The sequence below is a fragment of the Trachypithecus francoisi genome, unplaced genomic scaffold (assembly GCF_009764315.1).
Source record: "Trachypithecus francoisi isolate TF-2019V2 unplaced genomic scaffold, Tfra_2.0 Lachesis_group20, whole genome shotgun sequence".
Taxonomy (NCBI): domain Eukaryota; kingdom Metazoa; phylum Chordata; class Mammalia; order Primates; family Cercopithecidae; genus Trachypithecus; species Trachypithecus francoisi.
Genome location: NW_022681466.1, coordinates 14,810,657 through 14,827,232, shown reverse-complemented (window position 1 = coordinate 14,827,232; position 16,576 = coordinate 14,810,657). Strand labels below are relative to the sequence as shown.

At 49.0% G+C, this 16,576-nt stretch overlaps 1 protein-coding gene across 4 annotated transcripts in view; it reads right to left on the bottom strand.

Moving 5' to 3' along the window:
* LOC117066849 (pleckstrin homology domain-containing family M member 1) overlaps positions 1 to 16,231 on the bottom strand; it is a 54,899-nt gene extending 38,668 nt beyond the window's left edge. For all 4 annotated transcript variants that reach the window (XR_004430523.1, XM_033182648.1, XM_033182647.1 and 1 more), the window contains exons 1-4: positions 16,071 to 16,231; positions 8,331 to 8,419; positions 4,180 to 4,427; positions 1,528 to 2,154 (exon numbers count right to left, since the gene is read on the bottom strand). Coding sequence is in view for 3 of the 4 variants with exons in the window: in XM_033182648.1 (XP_033038539.1) it covers positions 1,528 to 2,154; positions 4,180 to 4,427; positions 8,331 to 8,378 (923 nt within the window). In the remaining variant the exon portion in view is untranslated. The remainder of the gene's footprint in view (positions 1 to 1,527; positions 2,155 to 4,179; positions 4,428 to 8,330; positions 8,420 to 16,070) is intronic.
* Between the last annotated feature and the right edge of the window lie 345 nt (positions 16,232 to 16,576).

The window sequence follows — 16,576 nt, the reverse complement described above, 5'->3', positions numbered from 1 at the left end:
GTGTATATATACTGCCTTTGTAGGGGAGAAAGTAATAAATAAGGAGTAAATTTTTAAAATCTTTTTTTTTTTTTTTGAGATGGAGTCTTGCTCTGTCGCCCAGGCTGGAGTGCAGTGGCACAATCTCGGTTCACTGCAAGCTCCGCCTCCCGGGGCCATGCCATTCTCCTGCCTCAGCCTCCCAAGTAGCTGAGACTACAGGTGCCCACCACCATGCCCAGCTAATTTTTTGTATTTTTAGTAGAGACGGGGTTTCACTGTGTTAGCCAGAATGGTCTCGATCTCTTGACCTCGTGATCCGCCCACCTTGGCCTCCTGAAGTGCTGGGATTACAGGCGTGAGCCACCGCGCCCGGCTAAAAATCTTTTTACTGGTATTTGTTGTAGATGAATTTAGACATTTGGAAGAATATACAGGAAATTAATTATTATGGTTGTAGGGGTGGGAGGAAAGAACAGGGTAGAGGGAGAACAGGAAGGGGAAAGGCTTTCACTGTATATGTTTTAGATTTTTTTTAACCATAAAAAGATTACGCAAAATTTTTTTTTTTTTTTTTTTGAGACAGAGCCTTGCTCTGTCACCCAGGCTGGAGTGCAGTGGCGTGGTCTCGGCTCACTGCAAACTCCACCTCCCTGGTTCATGCCATTCTCCTGCCTCAGCCTCCCATGTAGTTGGGACTGTAGGCGCCTGCCACCATGCCCGTCTAATTTTTTGTATTTTTAGTAGAGACGGGGTTTCACCGTGTTAGTCAGTATGGTCTCGATCTCCTGACCTCCTCCCGCCTCGGCCTCCCAAAGTGCTGGGATTACAAGCGTGAGCCACCGCACCTGGCTGCAAAAATTTTTTGAAAGGTTGTGTGAAGAAGGCTTTGCCCAGCTCTCTCTCTAGCCAAGTTCATCTGCCCCACATACTCTTCCACACATCTGTCTGTCCCCAGCTGTCCACTACCTCCTGCATGCAGCACTCAGGTCCTGTGTCCCCCAGGAGGTCTTCTATGAAGTCACACTCCTATGCATTATGTTTCATCTATTTGTTGGAAGTTTTAAATGTGCTCTGACCTATTAGTTTCCTTCCTTCTAGATGAAGACAACAATATTTTACACTGTGCCTTGTAGAGACTAAGTAACTTAGTTTGTAGTTGTTGTTTGTTTTTAGGTTTTTTTTTAATTTAGAGGTGGGATCTTGCTACATTGCCCAGGCTGGCCTCGAACTCCTGGGCTCAAGCAATCCTCCTGCCACAACCTCCCAAGTGCTGGGATTTCAGGCATGAACCACACCCAGCCCTGTCACCAGGGCAGAGCTGGAGCCCAAACCAGTTCTAAGTCCACTTTCTCCACTATGTCTGTATTGCCTGCTATAGCTCCCAGTGATTCCAGTCCCTGGAGAAGTCGATGTCTCCCTTGGCTTTCTTTAATTACTAATAGAGTTCAGTAACAGGCAATCACATGCTACAGGAAGAAAGGGAGGAGGAGAGGAAAGAAAGCAGGGAGGAGAGAAAATGGGAAGGAGTGGGGACAGGGTACTCACTCTTGCAGAGACCGGTCTGAGTCCTCAGCATTTGCTGTGCCCAGGTCTGAGTCGTAGGACATGGGCTCCTCGCAATGGTCCGGACTCTTGGAGCCATTCTCTTGGAGTAAGCAGCTATCAGAGTTTAGGCTGCAGGACAGCTGGGATGAACTGGCCGTGTCCAGGCTGAGGGAGGAGGCAGTCAGCTTCTGGTTCCTCCGGATCTTATGGCCCGAGTGATGGACTTCGATGTCCTCAGAGCCTGAGGAATGGGAAATGGAATCCAGAGACTCCTTCCGCTGTAGTTCTGCACCAGAGGTAGAGAGAGGGTCCAGCTCAGAGAGAGGGCAAAGCCCAGACAGGGCCAGTGGGGTTAGCGTCCATTCATTTAAGATGGCAGACTTGTAGGAGAGTTCGAAGGACAAGGACGTGAGGCCCTGCAGGAAGCTAAGGAGGAACTCGCCCTCCTCGGCATCCCGGAGCAGGGCGGTGGGCTGGTAGTACTCGCGCAGGCGGGCCTGCTCCTGCAGCAGCAGCTTCAGATAGCACTCCATCAGGCCGTCGTTCAGCGCCAACCGCAGCCATGCCCGGCAGCGGCCCACATCTGTGTTAACAAACGTCAGGTGCTCCAACTCTGAGATGATGTGTCTGGGAAGGGAGAACAGACATGTTTCAAGAAACCACCCCAAATCACAGAGATGTGCTTTTATCCACTGGTTAGCAGGAACCAGCAATAACCACTGCAAATAGAGAAAGGCATGCAAAAATATTTGGTAATAGTGTTTTAGGCCAGATGTGGTGGCTCACACCTGTAACCCCAACACTTGGGAGGCCAAGGCAGGCGGATCACTTGAGCTCAGGAGTTCGAGCCCAGCCTGGGCAACAGGACGAAACTCCGTCTCTACAACAACAACAATAACAACATAGCCAGATGTGGTGGCTTGCAGTGTAGTCCAAGCTACCCCACTACTTGGGAGGTTGAGGTGGGAGGAGAGCTTGAGTCTGGGAAGCAGAGGTTGCAGTGAGCCAAGATTGCACAACTGCACTCCAGCCTAGGATATATATATAGTTTTAAAGGAAAAGTGTTTAAAGGAAATATTAAGCTATAACCCCCAACCTTTTGAGATTGGAATCGTGAAAGATAATTTCCATGTTCATTCCAACTACCACTGGGCCCCTGACATCATCTGCTCATCCAAGGCATGCTGTCAGAGCTCCCTAAGTGCAAAGTCCTTGGAGCAGTGAAGATGCAGGGTAAAGACATGGTCCCTGCCCTCAGGCACAAGGGACTGATGAAAAAAGGCATAAAAGGCAGGAAATCAACAACCCTGTAAGAGGACTGGGGAGAGCTCCAATTACAGCATGTGGAAGATTCAACCTAGTGGGAGCCTGTGGGCTACAGATCTTTGTTTAGAAAACTGACTTGACTACAATCATGCAGACTGCAGGGTAGATGTTCTGCATAAGGAGATCAGACCCCAGGTGTACCAAACTCAGTCCCGGAATGCCTCGGTCTGATGTACATGCCCCTCCTCTGAGCTACAACAGTCCCTAACGTGGGTTTATCTCCCCCATGGGAATGCAGACCGCATTCTACTAGGCTCAGTGAGTAAGCTCCAGGGAGCTTCACCTCAGTAAATGTTGACCAGATGACAGACTCAAGGAAAGACAAAGTGAGGTAAGGGGCACAAATAGAAAGCCAGTGTCACCCAGGAAAGAAGTAAACACGTGAGACAGGGCAGTGGCAGTCGGCATGGAAAGGCAGATCAGAGACTGACAAGGCTTCTTTGGGCTGAAGGTGACATTTAGTAGTCCTTAGAGGCACAGTGCCAGCTACTTGCTCAAAAGTCCAGACACAAGAGATAAGTGTCTCAGAGTGAATATTCATATGCTCTTCCTGATTCCACTCTTTAATAAAAATAACCCCACACCTCCTTAAGAGACAACATTTATGGCCGGGTGCAGTGGCTCACGCCTATAATCCCAGCACTTTCGGAGGCCAAGGTGGGTGGATCACGAGGTCAGGAGTTTGAGACCAGCCTGATCAACATAGTGAAACCCCATCTCTACTAAAAATAAAAAAATTAGCTGGGTATGGTGGTGCGCGCCTGTAGTCCCAGCCACTTAGGAGGTTGAGGCAGGAGAATTGCTTGAACCTGGGAGGCGGAGATGCCAGTGAGCCGAGATCGCGCCATTGCACTCCAGCCTGGGTGACAGAGCGAAACTCCGTCCCAAGAAAAAAAAAAAAAAACAGATTTACAACTCGGATGTTCGAATAATCTAAGGCAGGGTCAGCAAACATTTTCTGTAAAGGGCCAGAGAGTAAATACTTTAGGCTTTGCAGGCCACAAAACCTCTGTTGTAACTATATAACTCTGCCCTAGTGTGGCAAAAAAGGCTGTTCCTGCTAAAGGCGACCAGTCCCAGGGCTCAAAGCAACCACAGGCTCTTGCCTGAGTGCTGAGGGTCTCAAGATCTGCTGGCACGCTGGCTGGGAAGCTTGGTCTAGAGATAAGCCTTTCTAGAAAACACTTTCAACCCCTACCTCACCCTATCTCTATGCTAGAACACAGGGCACCTCTGTTGGCTTCCTGAACAGCTGGGGAGGAAAAGCCAAATGTCCCATACTCTGCTGCTCCTCCCCAAAGCAAAACCTCTCCAGCTAAATCTCACTTGTGGGTGACAGCTTTCAGGAGGGGCCAGAAGACAGGCTGGGGCAGAGGCTTCTGGTGGGCACTTTTCTTCCTTTTTCCTCCAGGCTCAGCTCGGATGTGCTTGGCGTGCAGGCCATGGATAAATACGGCCTCCAGGGCGCTGCACATGGTGTTGGCATCTCCGTCTTCACTAGTGACCACTGTGTCCAGGGACACGTACTGCTTCTGCAAGGCCTTCACGGATCCCACCAGCTTCTTCTTGATGACCTAGGCAGCACCACACAGAACACAGGCCTTTAGCGGAAAATGCTATGGAGAGTCCCTAGAGTGTAATCCTTTGCCTGGTGCCAAATACATGTGCAACCACATGCACACACATCTATGGGTGTGTCTGCAGATTCCTTCTGTAAAATTAGCACATTGTTAACTATAGCAAAGAAAGATAAAGCAGAGAGAAGAAAAGGAAAATCACACACACTACCCAGAGACAATCACTGTTATTGTTGTTTTGCATGTCCTTCAGTGCAGACACTTTTTGTTTTTTAGACCAAAGTTAAGTGAACTTCGAGTCATATAATCTTGTGTTTAAATATTGGCCCTATTATAGCTGCAGTGACGGGAGCTTGGGTAAATCCATCTAGAACAAGGGTGGGGCTTCCCACCTTTTTCACATGGACAAGTTTCTGTAAAGAATCAATAAGCCAAGAGGCAAAAACAAACAAACAAACAAAAAACACCCACACTGTTTTAGAACAATAAAAACATGAGGAGAACAGGAGCAGAGTTTACGTTAAGAAAGATCCTAGGCTGGGCGTGGTGGCTCAAGCCCGTAATCCTAGAACTTTGGGAGGTCAGAGGCAGGAGGACTGCTTGAGTCCAGGAGTTCAAGGCTGCAGTGAACTATGACCACACCACTGTACTCCAGCCTGGGCAACGCAGCAAGACCTTGTCTCAAAAAAAGAAAGAAAAAAAAAAAAGAAAGATCCTGGGCCTGGAAGCCAGAGGACTAGGCTCAGTCCCAGCTGTCAGTAACCAGACAGGCCTCCTCAGACCTTCCACTTAACTTCTTTGAGCCCCAATTTCCTCATCTGTTAAAGTGGAAATAATACTTTCTGATCTAGGGTATTTTTTTTTCAGGGAAGTAGTTTCTGGTAAAAACCAGAAAACCTACTAGATAAATTCTAAAAAGAGGCTGGGTGCAGTGGCTCACGCCTGTAATCCCAACACTTTGGGAGGCCAAGGCAGGTGGATCAGTTGAGGTGAGGAGTTTGAGATCAGCCTGGCAAACATGGTGAAACCTGTCTCTACTAAAAATGCAAAAATTAGCCAGGTGTGGTGATGAGCACCTGTAATCCCAGCTACTTAGCAGGCTGAAGCAGGAGAATCACTTAAACCCGGGAGGTGGAGGTTGTAGTGAGCCAAAATCGTACCACTACACTACAGCCTGGGTGGCAGAGTGAGACTCCATCTCAAAAAAAAAAAATGTATATATATATATAAGCTGAGTGTGGCACTAAGACTAGTGCTTTATTCATCCTTGTGTCAATACTTGGCACTGTGCTTGGCACATAGAAATACTCAATAAATGTTTGTTAAATGAAGACACCACAAAATGTACATAGAGTCTTTTGGAAATATACAGTAAAAATTGAGCATAATTATAAGTATGTGAAAATCACATAAGTGTTTGGAAAAGGACTGGAAGGGATTAAAGAAAAACTGGTTTGAATTGTTGGGTGAAAGGATTATGGATACATATTTTAATATTTTATTTTGATTTCAGTCAAAACTATGTTAACATTCTTTGAAAAGTTAAATTTGAAAAAATAAAACAGCTTTAATGAGATATAATTCATATACCATAAAATACACCCATTTAAAGTATACAGTTCAATTGTTTCTAGTATATTAACACAATTGTGCAACCATCACCACTATCTAATTTTAGAAGATTTTTCTGGCTGGGCACGGTGGCTCACGTCTGTAATCCCAGCACTTCAGGAGGCCAAGACGAGTGGATCACCTGAGGTCAGGAGTTCGAGACCAGCCTGGCCAACATAGTGAAACCCTGTCTATACTAAAAATACAAAAATTAGCCAGGTGTGGTGGTGTGCACCCGTAATCCCAGATACTTGGGAGGCTGAGGCATGAGAATTGCTTGAACCTGGGACGTGGAGTTTGTGGTGAGTCAAGATTGTGCCACTGCACTCCAGCCTGGGCGGCAGAGTGAGACTCAAAAAAAAAAAAAAAAAAAAAAGATTTTCATCACCCCAAAAGAAATACTGATATATTAGTGATTGCCAGGGGCTGGGAGAAAGGGGAATAGGAAGTGAATGAAGTCACTAACCTATTTTCTATGTCTGTGGTTTTTCGTATTTTGTACATCTCACATGAATAGATATGAACACAACATATGACCCTTTGAATCTGACTTCTTTCACTTGGCACAATATTTTCTACCATGTTGTAGCATGTATCAGGACTCCATCTCTTTTTATTGCCAGAAAATATTCCTCTGCATAGATATACCACATTTTATTCATCCATTCATCAGTTAATAGACATTTGGGTTGTTTCTACTCTTTTGCTATTATCAATAATGCTGCTATGAACATCCATGTACAAGTTTTTGAGTGGACTTATATTTTTAGTTCTCTTGGGTATATATCTAGGAGTGGAATTGTATACATAATTCTATGTTTAACTTATCAAGGAACTGCCAAACTATTTGCCAAAGTGGCTGCACTATTTTACATTCCCACCAGCAATATCTGAGTTCCAATCTCTCCACATTTTTGCCAACACTAGTTGTCGTTTTTTTTATTACAGCCATCCTAGCGGGTGTGAAGTAGTATCTCACTGTGGTTTCGACGTCCATTTCCCTGATGTCTAATGATAATGAGCATCTTTACTGGCCATGTATGTATCTTCTTTGGAGAAGTGTCTATTCAAATCCTCTACCCATTTTATAACTGGATTATTGGTCTCTTTATTGTTGAGTTATAAGTGCTCTTTATATGTTCTGGATACTAGACTCGTATCAGATATTTGATTTTCAAATATTTTCTCCCATTCTGTGGGTTGTCTTTTCATTTTCTCGATAGTATCCTTTGAAGCTCAAAAGTTTTTAATCTTGAAATAGTTTAATTTTAAATGTTCTTTTAAATGCAAGATGTTATTAGTATATTATATTTAAAAAGCACATACACACTTCGTTCAACTGAGCACCTACTAGGTGTTGGGTTAGGGTATACAGGGAGAAGTAAGGCATACCCTCAAGAAACGCATACCCTCATCGAGTCAGTTTGTGCAGCTGTTGTTAGAAGGCTGAATTGGCCAGGGTTCTGCCCTAGCTCTGGAGGGTCCTGGGGTGGGATTCGGCCGGGGGTGGGAGAGTGGGGGTGCAGAGGGGAAGGAAGAGCCTCTGCATGAAAGCCAGCTGGGAAACAGGTGGAACTGGACTCTCCTGTGGCCAGGACGGGGAAAGGCACATCTCTGAGGGCTATAGTTTCTTTCAAGCAGAGAGTTCTCTGAGCTGGGAAGCAGCAGTAGGGAGGAAAGGGAAATCCTGGCTTCTCCCCGAAAGCCACCTCAGGATGCTGCTAAGGGACCAGCCCCAAAGCTACCTGACTTCCTGCCTTTCCAAGGGAACAGAGAGCTCCACCCAGAGTACCCAAGACAGCCCAGGAGGGTGCAAAGGGCTCTCCAAGAAAAGGTCCTAGGGGGCTCCAGTGAACTGCTCACAAATAATTACATTTAGAATATCCTAGAAAATGGTTAGTGTTCAGATATACGTAAGTTACCAATTTACCCCCATTACTGAAACAACAAACCAGTGCCTGGGAATACCTGTTTCCCACCAATTCAGTGCTTTGGCCAGACTGTGACCAAATCATGGCCTAAGGGCAGAGGGCTAAAGGGCTGAATGGAAATCCTTGGTCTTCAGGTTACTGATCTTAAATTCCCACTGCTTTTTGTAATCTCCATCTTATCACCAATAAGGTGATCTAGAAAGGACAGGGTCTCCTTGGAGCCTGCTTGTGCTGTAACTTTTTCTCAGCCTGGCCTCTCTTGCAGGACAGTGCCCATTCATTTCGAAGTGAGCCAAGCAGATGAAACGACCGTCCCCTGCAGCCCTTCCCCACCCTTGGTCCTCCCTCGCCCACCTACCAGGATGGCAGCCTGGGGGTCCAGTCCATTCTCCACCACTGAGAGCATCTCCACTCACGCAGCTACTCCCTCGGAGAATCACATGGCACCTGAAGAGACAGATGGCAGCCAGATGAATAGACAGGCAACTATCCCCCAGCCAGAGTCCTTTCCCAGCAAGCAGCAGGAGGTCAGCCTCTCTTACTCAAACCACAGCCGAAAGGCCTTTGAAGAGCACAAAAGTTAAAACTGATAATGGATTTGAAGGAAGGAAGCGAGGAAGGAAAGTCCAGGGGGCTCAGTCCTTGGGAGGCAAGGAGTCCTGGGTGCCGGGGGTGGGTCCACCCCACGGAGTGGGTGGTAAGGGCGCTTCACAGGAAAGCCAGGGCTCTGTAGGATCGAAACCTGTAGGCAGGGAATGACAGGCTGATTCAGATACGGAGCTGCGGGTTCGAGGGGAAGGCTGCAGCTGAAAGTGGCAGGAACCCACTGGGACCAGGAAGCCGGGGCTCACATTCAGGGGCTGGGTCCTGCAACACCCTGCCCCACCCCTCACTCCTTGTTCCAGTCCAATGTCTGCCAGCTCAGCAGTAAAAAGTACAACTGGAATGGCTTCAAAAGGGAAGGGCTCCCTTGCTACACTTCTGCTTCTCAACAGGGCTTTGAGGGTCTGGTGTGAGCAGCACAGACAGGGACTTGTCTAATCAGGACAACCACAAGGTCTCATCGCAATTTGCCACTAACCAGGTAGGCATGCAGAGACCTCTCAGATGGAGAATGTGTACGCGCCTGTCACAGAGCCTGATATGTGCCTGTACCTGATATGTTGTACCTGGTATCTGTCATCCCAGTGGATGTGGCCACCTAAACCTACAGACCAAGAATGTCATCGCCTAAATGAGTATGCAGGAAGAGTTGAAGTCAGTGAGTGGTTAAATCCCTCAGGGCTGCCAGATTCCTCCTGGGAGTGGGTGGGGTAGGGTGGGGTAGGGCCTGAGCCTGAGGGGGCTGCTGGCTGGCTTGGCCCCACCCCAGAAACTTGGACAGACCTGGGCTAGGCAGGCACATTCACACGTAAACAAATCTCTAGTGAACGCCCGGCTGAGCATCAGGGGAACGCTGGGAAAGGTGATGGCTGTCTCGGCTCTCAAACAATCACCGCACAAAGAAGTTAACAAAACCAAGAAAAGTTAAATGGGCTCGATTCTCTTTACATATATTGCCTAATTTCTAGTCCTCCTAAGCACCCTAGGAGTGCTGTTTTATTGTCTCCACCTGACAGATAAGGAAATGGCAGCTGACCCAGGTCAAGAACATTCCTGAGGTCCCAGGGCTGATAAGCCGCCTGACTCCACCACCAGCCTCCAGAAGGAGGCCAACCCCAGCCCTAGGAAAACCAGATTGCTGAGTGAGTGCTGTAAACCAAAACTAAAATTCTAAGCCCCCAAACTGCCTGAATGGGCCCCCCTTGGCCAAAGGGATTTTGAAAAAACCTAAAAACTGAGTTCAGGCCATGACAGGAAGTGGGGCGTGGGCCATGCCTCATCCTAGCCTCTCCCTTTTGGAGCTCAGACACCACTGAGCAGCATTAACATTAAAACAGACTAAGACTGACAGAACAGACTCTCAGCAATTAAGATACCAACTCCAACCTGACTAGGGTCGAACATCACATGGGAGATAACAGGCACTAAAGGAAATCATTTTACCACCAAGTATATTTCTTTGACATATTTTGGAATGGCCCTGCAAAGCCATCTCTTGTGGGGAAAATTTATATCCTGCAGAGATTCCCTTCCCTTTCTCGGCCTTTTCCTGATCTAGGAGAGATTTAACTAAGAGTCTGACACCTTAGAGACATTTACCATTTATTCTCTTGAAGGCTTCATCTACATAACATGAACCTTGGCTTCCATAACCCACCTTATCTTAACCCCAAGCTTTTCTTTCTGCTGACTTTAACTCTTTAGGTAAAGTTTAACTCTTTCAACCAATTGCCAATCAGGAAATCTTTTAATCCACTTTACCCTGCCCCCACCAATGTATACCTTACATGTATTAATGTCTTTGCCTGTAACTTGGATAAAAATCAAGCTGTAACCCAATCACCTTGGGCACATGTTCTTAGGGCCTCCCAGGACTATGTCACGGGTCACGGGAGGCCCTGAGAACCTCTTCCAATATTTAACAGAGTTTGGCTTTTTCATCAACAGTGCCATCACCTCAGAGCTAGGATTCCAGCGGTAGTCTGGGAAGACCCCTTCACTGGAGGCCGGGAACAGGGGGTGCAGGGAAACTTAAGGCCAGTGTGGCAGGAAAGGTTTCCTGGACAGCACTGGAGCAGCATGAGGTTTGGAAAGCAGACAGGCAGACTGGCCCTAAAAATGGTGGAAAGTGCTCTGATTGGATCTCTGGCCTCTGGGGATAGCAGAGGGCAAACAGGACACGGGGAGTCAGGACCCAGAGCCAACCTCCCTAAGTCAGGTCCCTTAGGAGGAAGCAGGCGTGTGTGGAGGATGGTTCCTGCGGACCCAGTAACAGGCCAGGCGCTGCAGACGGCCAGAAGAGTCTCAGTTCTGACTACAGCCCCATCTGACTGCCTCACCATTCACCATGGTCTGCTCCCAGCTACCCAGGGATTCTCAGGGCCCTCCTCCGGAAACCAGTTCCCCATTCTGGCCATGGGGTGACAGGAAAAGGGGGTTGTATGCTATGGTGACTCTGCATCTAAGGTCACTTCCAGAAACAGGCCTGGTCTTGAGGTCAGGCTCTGTCAAGGCCACCGTTGTGCAGCTCAGCAGGCCACATCCAGCTTCTCTGGCTCCAAAACCCTAGGCTCCAATCCCAGTCCACAATTCCAGTGGTCTAAAGCCCTCAGGCCCACCCTTCTAGACAGAGCCCAAAGCCCCAAAGTTGCCCTTCCCTTAGCCAGCTACAGGGTGGGACCCTAAGGGCTTAAACCCAATAATTTGAATAATAGCCCAGGCCCATTAAGACCTCATTAACTAATTAGCTGAGAATAATAGAGTATTCAAAGAGTATTCACTGGGAGGGACAGGCCATTGGTAAGTGGGTGCTCTGGCCAAGTAACCGTATGCTAAGAAAACAAAATAGGCCAGGTGCCGTAAGCCAGCTGCCATGGCCTACACCTGTAATCCCAGCACTTTGGGAGGCCAAGGCAGGAGGATCACTTGAGGTCAAATTAGCTGGGCATGGTGGCCCATGCCTGTAATACCAGCTACTCGGGAGGCTGAGGCAGGAGAACCGCTTGAACCCAGGAGGAGGAGGTTGCAGTGAGTTGAGATTGTGCTACTGCACTCCAGCCTGGGCAGCAAAGCAAGAATAAACAAATAAATAATTTATTTCTCTAAATAAATAAATAATAAAATAAACTGAAGCTAAGAGAGACAGGGCCAGATAAGAGAAGGGTCACTTGGCCTAAAACAGAGTCAGAAATGCCACAAAATGACTGACAAGAGCTCAGATAAATCCAGCAGAAGAGCCACTTGAAAATTCACAAGATAGGACTGAGCCTCTAGGGTTCCAGCCACAATGCAGGACACTTCTGTTCGTAGGCAGCCATAGCACCCCACCTATCCGTGTCTGTTCCATCATGCTCAGGGAGGCAGGGCTCAGATGGTCAGTGACATAAGAACTCACGGCGGGATCGGAAGAAGGCTTTGTGTCTCTTGACTGTGGGGACAGCACTGCGTCACCCACCCTGGTGGCCCAGACTCTGAATCTACCATCCTATGGAACTGGTTCCACTTTCTGTCTTCAAAACGCTCTTCACTGACACCAAGAACCAAAGTGAAGAGAGGCGTGGCTTCAAGGAGACCTACCTGAAGGGAGTAAGGCAAAGTTGGGCAACACTACCCAAGGGCCCTTGAACATGACTGGTGAAAGCTTAGCAGGGGAAAGGTGACTGGTGCCATTTAGGAAGTCCCAAATCACACCAAGTCTACTGCCACCCTATGTATTGATTCACCCTCACATGGCTCTCCAGAGTGCAGAAAGCAGGCTTCTCTGATGTTCCTCTCTAACCTCATTTAATTCTTACAGCAATCCCGTGAGAGAGTGATTATCCCTGTTTTACAGAGGACAAAACTGAGGCTCAGTAGCAATGGGTCTCGGGTAAGGGACAGAACTCTCTGGTTTCTTCATCCCAACTCCTGCATCTTTCCCTGGACCAAAAGGCCTCAGGTCTTTGGCTCAAATTCAGGCAAACTATTATTTCTTCTACAGAGGTACTCGGAAGCTCCATTTCATCCAGAAGGTCTAAAACCAACAAGAAACAGTTCTGTCAATCAGATTTATAGCCCCAACCAGCTCAGCCCAGGTCCTACCAATGCTCCTGAAGTCTCAGAGTTATACTTTCTTAAATGTTCCAACATAGTTAGGAAGGAACAGTTTTGGTTGGTTTCCTGCATTATACTACCTGGCCTTCTCTATATGTCCAATTTCACTTCCTCCAGAGATCAAGGAAGCAAAAAAAGAGAATGGCTTGGATGAGACTTACATTAAAGAAGAAAGGTATAACCTGGTTTCACCACTCTCAAAACACTCCACCATCAGTGAACAGCAACCTCTTCTCTCGAGGGACTTCTCAGCCACTCCCCACGGCCTTCTCTCCACTGCCTGAATTGTGTAACTGGCTGTTCAGAGCCACAGCCTGGCTTTAAGCCATCCAACGGCTGTACCAATTGATGAGTCATGTTTTTTCAATTGGAAAAGAATGACAAAGTTATCCTCTGATTCAGAAAGGCAGCTGATCTTTCAGGCATGTGAGTGCTGACTGAGGAAACTGCACCCCTGTCCACCTGAGGAAAGCTGGATTTCTGTGATGGGTGGGGTGGTGGGGGTCGGAGCTTTGAAGCAATTAAATACCAGATGAAGGGTGAGAAACTTCTAGCTTGTGATTCCCAGACTCAGGGCTAGTGGATGAGGGCAGAATTGTGGAGTCAGTGAACACTGGCTATCTTTCTTTCCTCCCTCCTTCCTTCCATCCAATAACACCCATCTTCCCTATATTCTTGTCCTATATCCCAGAGGAGTCTAACAAGGACCAAACTCTGAATGAAAACAGGACTGTTGCCTCACCCATTCACCAATGTATTTCTAGTACCTAGAACAGTGCTTGGCAAACACTGGTGCTCAAAAAATAAGCTGTTGAATGAATTGATTAATAAAAACAAGGCACAGGGCAGCTATCTCCATTTCACCCAATGTGGGAAGTTGGGGTATAACAACTGTTAAGTGCTGGGGCAACTGTAGAGCTCCTGTCATTAAGCCAAGCTGCCAATAAGGCTGAAAACAACTTAAATATACTGCATATTAATGGGAGGACATTGACGGTAAACAGTATTCACTTTTTCAAAGGAATATGACTATAAATGGCAAGCAGAGACAATGCTCTTTGGGGCCCTTTAAAACTGCAATCAGCCGGGCGCGGTGGCTCAAGCCTGTAATCCCAGCACTTTGGGAGGCCGAGACGGGCGGATCACAAGGTCAGGAGATCGAGACCATCCTGGCTAACACGGTGAAACCCCGTCTCTACTAAAAATACAAAAAAAATCTAGCCGGGCGAGGTGGCAGGCGCCTGTAGTCCCAGCTACTCGGGAGGCTGAGGCAGGAGAATGGTGGGAACCCGGGAGGCGGAGCTTGCAGTGAGCTGAGATCCGGCCACTGCACTCCAGCCTGGGCGACAGAGGGAGACTCCGTCTCAAAAACAAACAAACAAACAAACACACAAAAAAACTGCAATCAGCCAGACACCGTGGCTCACACCTGTAATCAATCCCAGCACTTTGGGAGGCCGAGGTGGGTGGATCACCTGAGGTCGGGAGTTGGAGACCAGCCTCATCAACAGAGAAACCTCTATCTCTACTAAAAATACAAAACTAGCCAGGCATGGTGGTGTATGCCTGTAATCCCAGCTACTTGGGAGGCTGAGGCAGGAGAATCACTTGAACCTGGGAGGCAGAGGTTGCGGTGAGCCGAGATCGTGCCACTGCAGTCCAGCCTGGGCAACAAGAGTAAAACTCCATTGCAAAAAAAGAAAGAAAGAAAGAAAAAAAAACTGCAATCAAATGGCTCACCCATCTGATGCCGGGTCCTCGGGATTCAGAGAAAATGTGTACCAAAATGCCCCCAGGAAAATATAAACGCTGAGCATGAGACTTGGGTGCCTCTGGAATGTCCTTCTGCCTCAGCTACTCTGAGATAACGTGGTTCCCTGTGTTCATGGAACCCAAGTGGCCAAAAGTCAATGATCCAGCACTTGCAAGAAAAGAAAGCGATTCAAGAGCCTCTGTACCCACCTAGACCTCAGCCTCCCCAGGATCTACTCACCTATACTCTTCACAACAGGTAACACTGCCTCTGACACCCATCATATCCCCTGAATTCAGCATCAGGATTGATCTGCCATCAGCTCTGGCAGGGAGAGGCCCTTACAAGTGCCAGGAAAAGGAACATGAACAATGTTCTGTGACCACAGCCAACACCATGCAGAACTTCCCAGAGGCTCTCCAGGGCCAGAACACCAGACAGAAGGAAGTGACAGCTTCCATCATTCTGTGCTAAGTGAGCTGAGTAAGTGGCCATCTCTCACCTTCCAGATATTTGAATACCTACCATTCCAGCAGCCAGCACAAGTCATTTAATATAAATGCCAGAAACACAGTCCCTGAGGACAGGTACAGGAGACCAGATGCCAGGAAAAACCCCCGCCCCACCCAAGAGTTGGGGAGAGCCCACTGTTCCTCCACCCTTATTTACCACCTGAGCCCCTACACCCACCAATCATGCTGCTCAGTCTCTAACTGCGGGTCTGAGTGAGCACCTACATTTGGCTGTTGAGGGGCAGCTGGTGGAGTTGGCAGGAGACTGCACTAAAGTTCTCAGGTTGAATGGGAGTTGCGTCCAGGGAAGGAATGGACGCAGAGTTGGGGTGAAGAGTTGCGGTCGGTCAGCGGGGGTGAAAAGACATGGAGATGTCATTTTTAACAAGATTGGGTGAGGGTGGTAGGAAAGGAGGCAGCAAGAGTTAGGGATAGTCTGGCAAAGACTTAGGGATGGGGTGTCCTCAGTACGGCAGGAAACGCAAAGGAAGGTATACAGTGGGCTAGGAGACTAAGGACGAGAAGACACAGTTAAGACTTGGAATAAGGCTGAGATCGGAGTTATCCGGAAGAAAGTGGTGAGCTCAACAGGGCACTTACTTTGGGGGTGGGTCTTAGATGAGAAGGCAGAGGTAGAGTGTTTGGGATGAGCAGATCTTGGGGAGCTGGACAAGGATGGGGGTGACTGGGATAAGAAAGCTGAGCCAGAGAAGGGGAAACCTGAATGGTGCGTCTTGGGGACGTGAGCGAGGAGCATCGGGATTACCAGAGGGGTCGGGAGAGACGATGAGGTGTGTCAGGGCGGGGCGAAGAGACGTGGCCGAGATTGGGGTTGGAACTGAGGTAAAGTGGGGTCACGAGTGAAGCTGCATTTAAGCAAGACCGCCGGTGAGAGAATGCGGCGCGGGTTGGGGGCTGGACAGACGTGGGGCACGGGGCCACAGCGGCGATGCAAGGGGAAGGCTGGGTGGGAGCGGGGCGGGCGCGGGCTGGGCAGAGCTGAGGGCTCTGAAGCCGGGCAGTCTCAGGGTAACCAGGGGCTGGGGATCGCGGAGGGAGCAGGAGGCCCACCGCCCGTTCGCGCCTCGGCCCCGCCGACCCTCCGCCGCCCTCCTCGCATCTTGACCCCCTAACTCACCAAGCGGAGCGAGGAGCGAGGCTGGGGGAGCTCCCGGCCGCTGCAGCTCCTCAGCACTCGGAGCAGACGGTGCGGCCTCTCGGCCACTGACAACAGGAAGCGGCGCCCGCGGCCCCTGACGCCATCACGTTGGCTCGGCGCTCCGGCCCTGCCCCCGGCCCGCCGTGCCAATCGCGCGGCCCGAAGGAGCCTTGGGGCGGGGCCAGCTGCTCCCGGAAGTCCCTGGGAGCTGAGCCCCAGGGCAGATGCGAGATGTAGGAGGCTGGGGAGCCGGGGGTGCCTGCTGGGCGCAAATAGGCGAAGGCACCGGTGTCAGGGGGAACGCGTCCGTTACCGCCCGCCTTCCGCAGGTCTACGTCAAACTGGATCCTGGCTTCTGGGTTCCTGACCTCGTTTGGCCTCAGAACCATCTATGCAACATTGGGGCTGTCACTTGGCCTCCCTCAGTTGAAGAGTTCCCACTTGTGAGTGGGACTAACAACGCCTGCCCCATCTTTGCCTCTCCG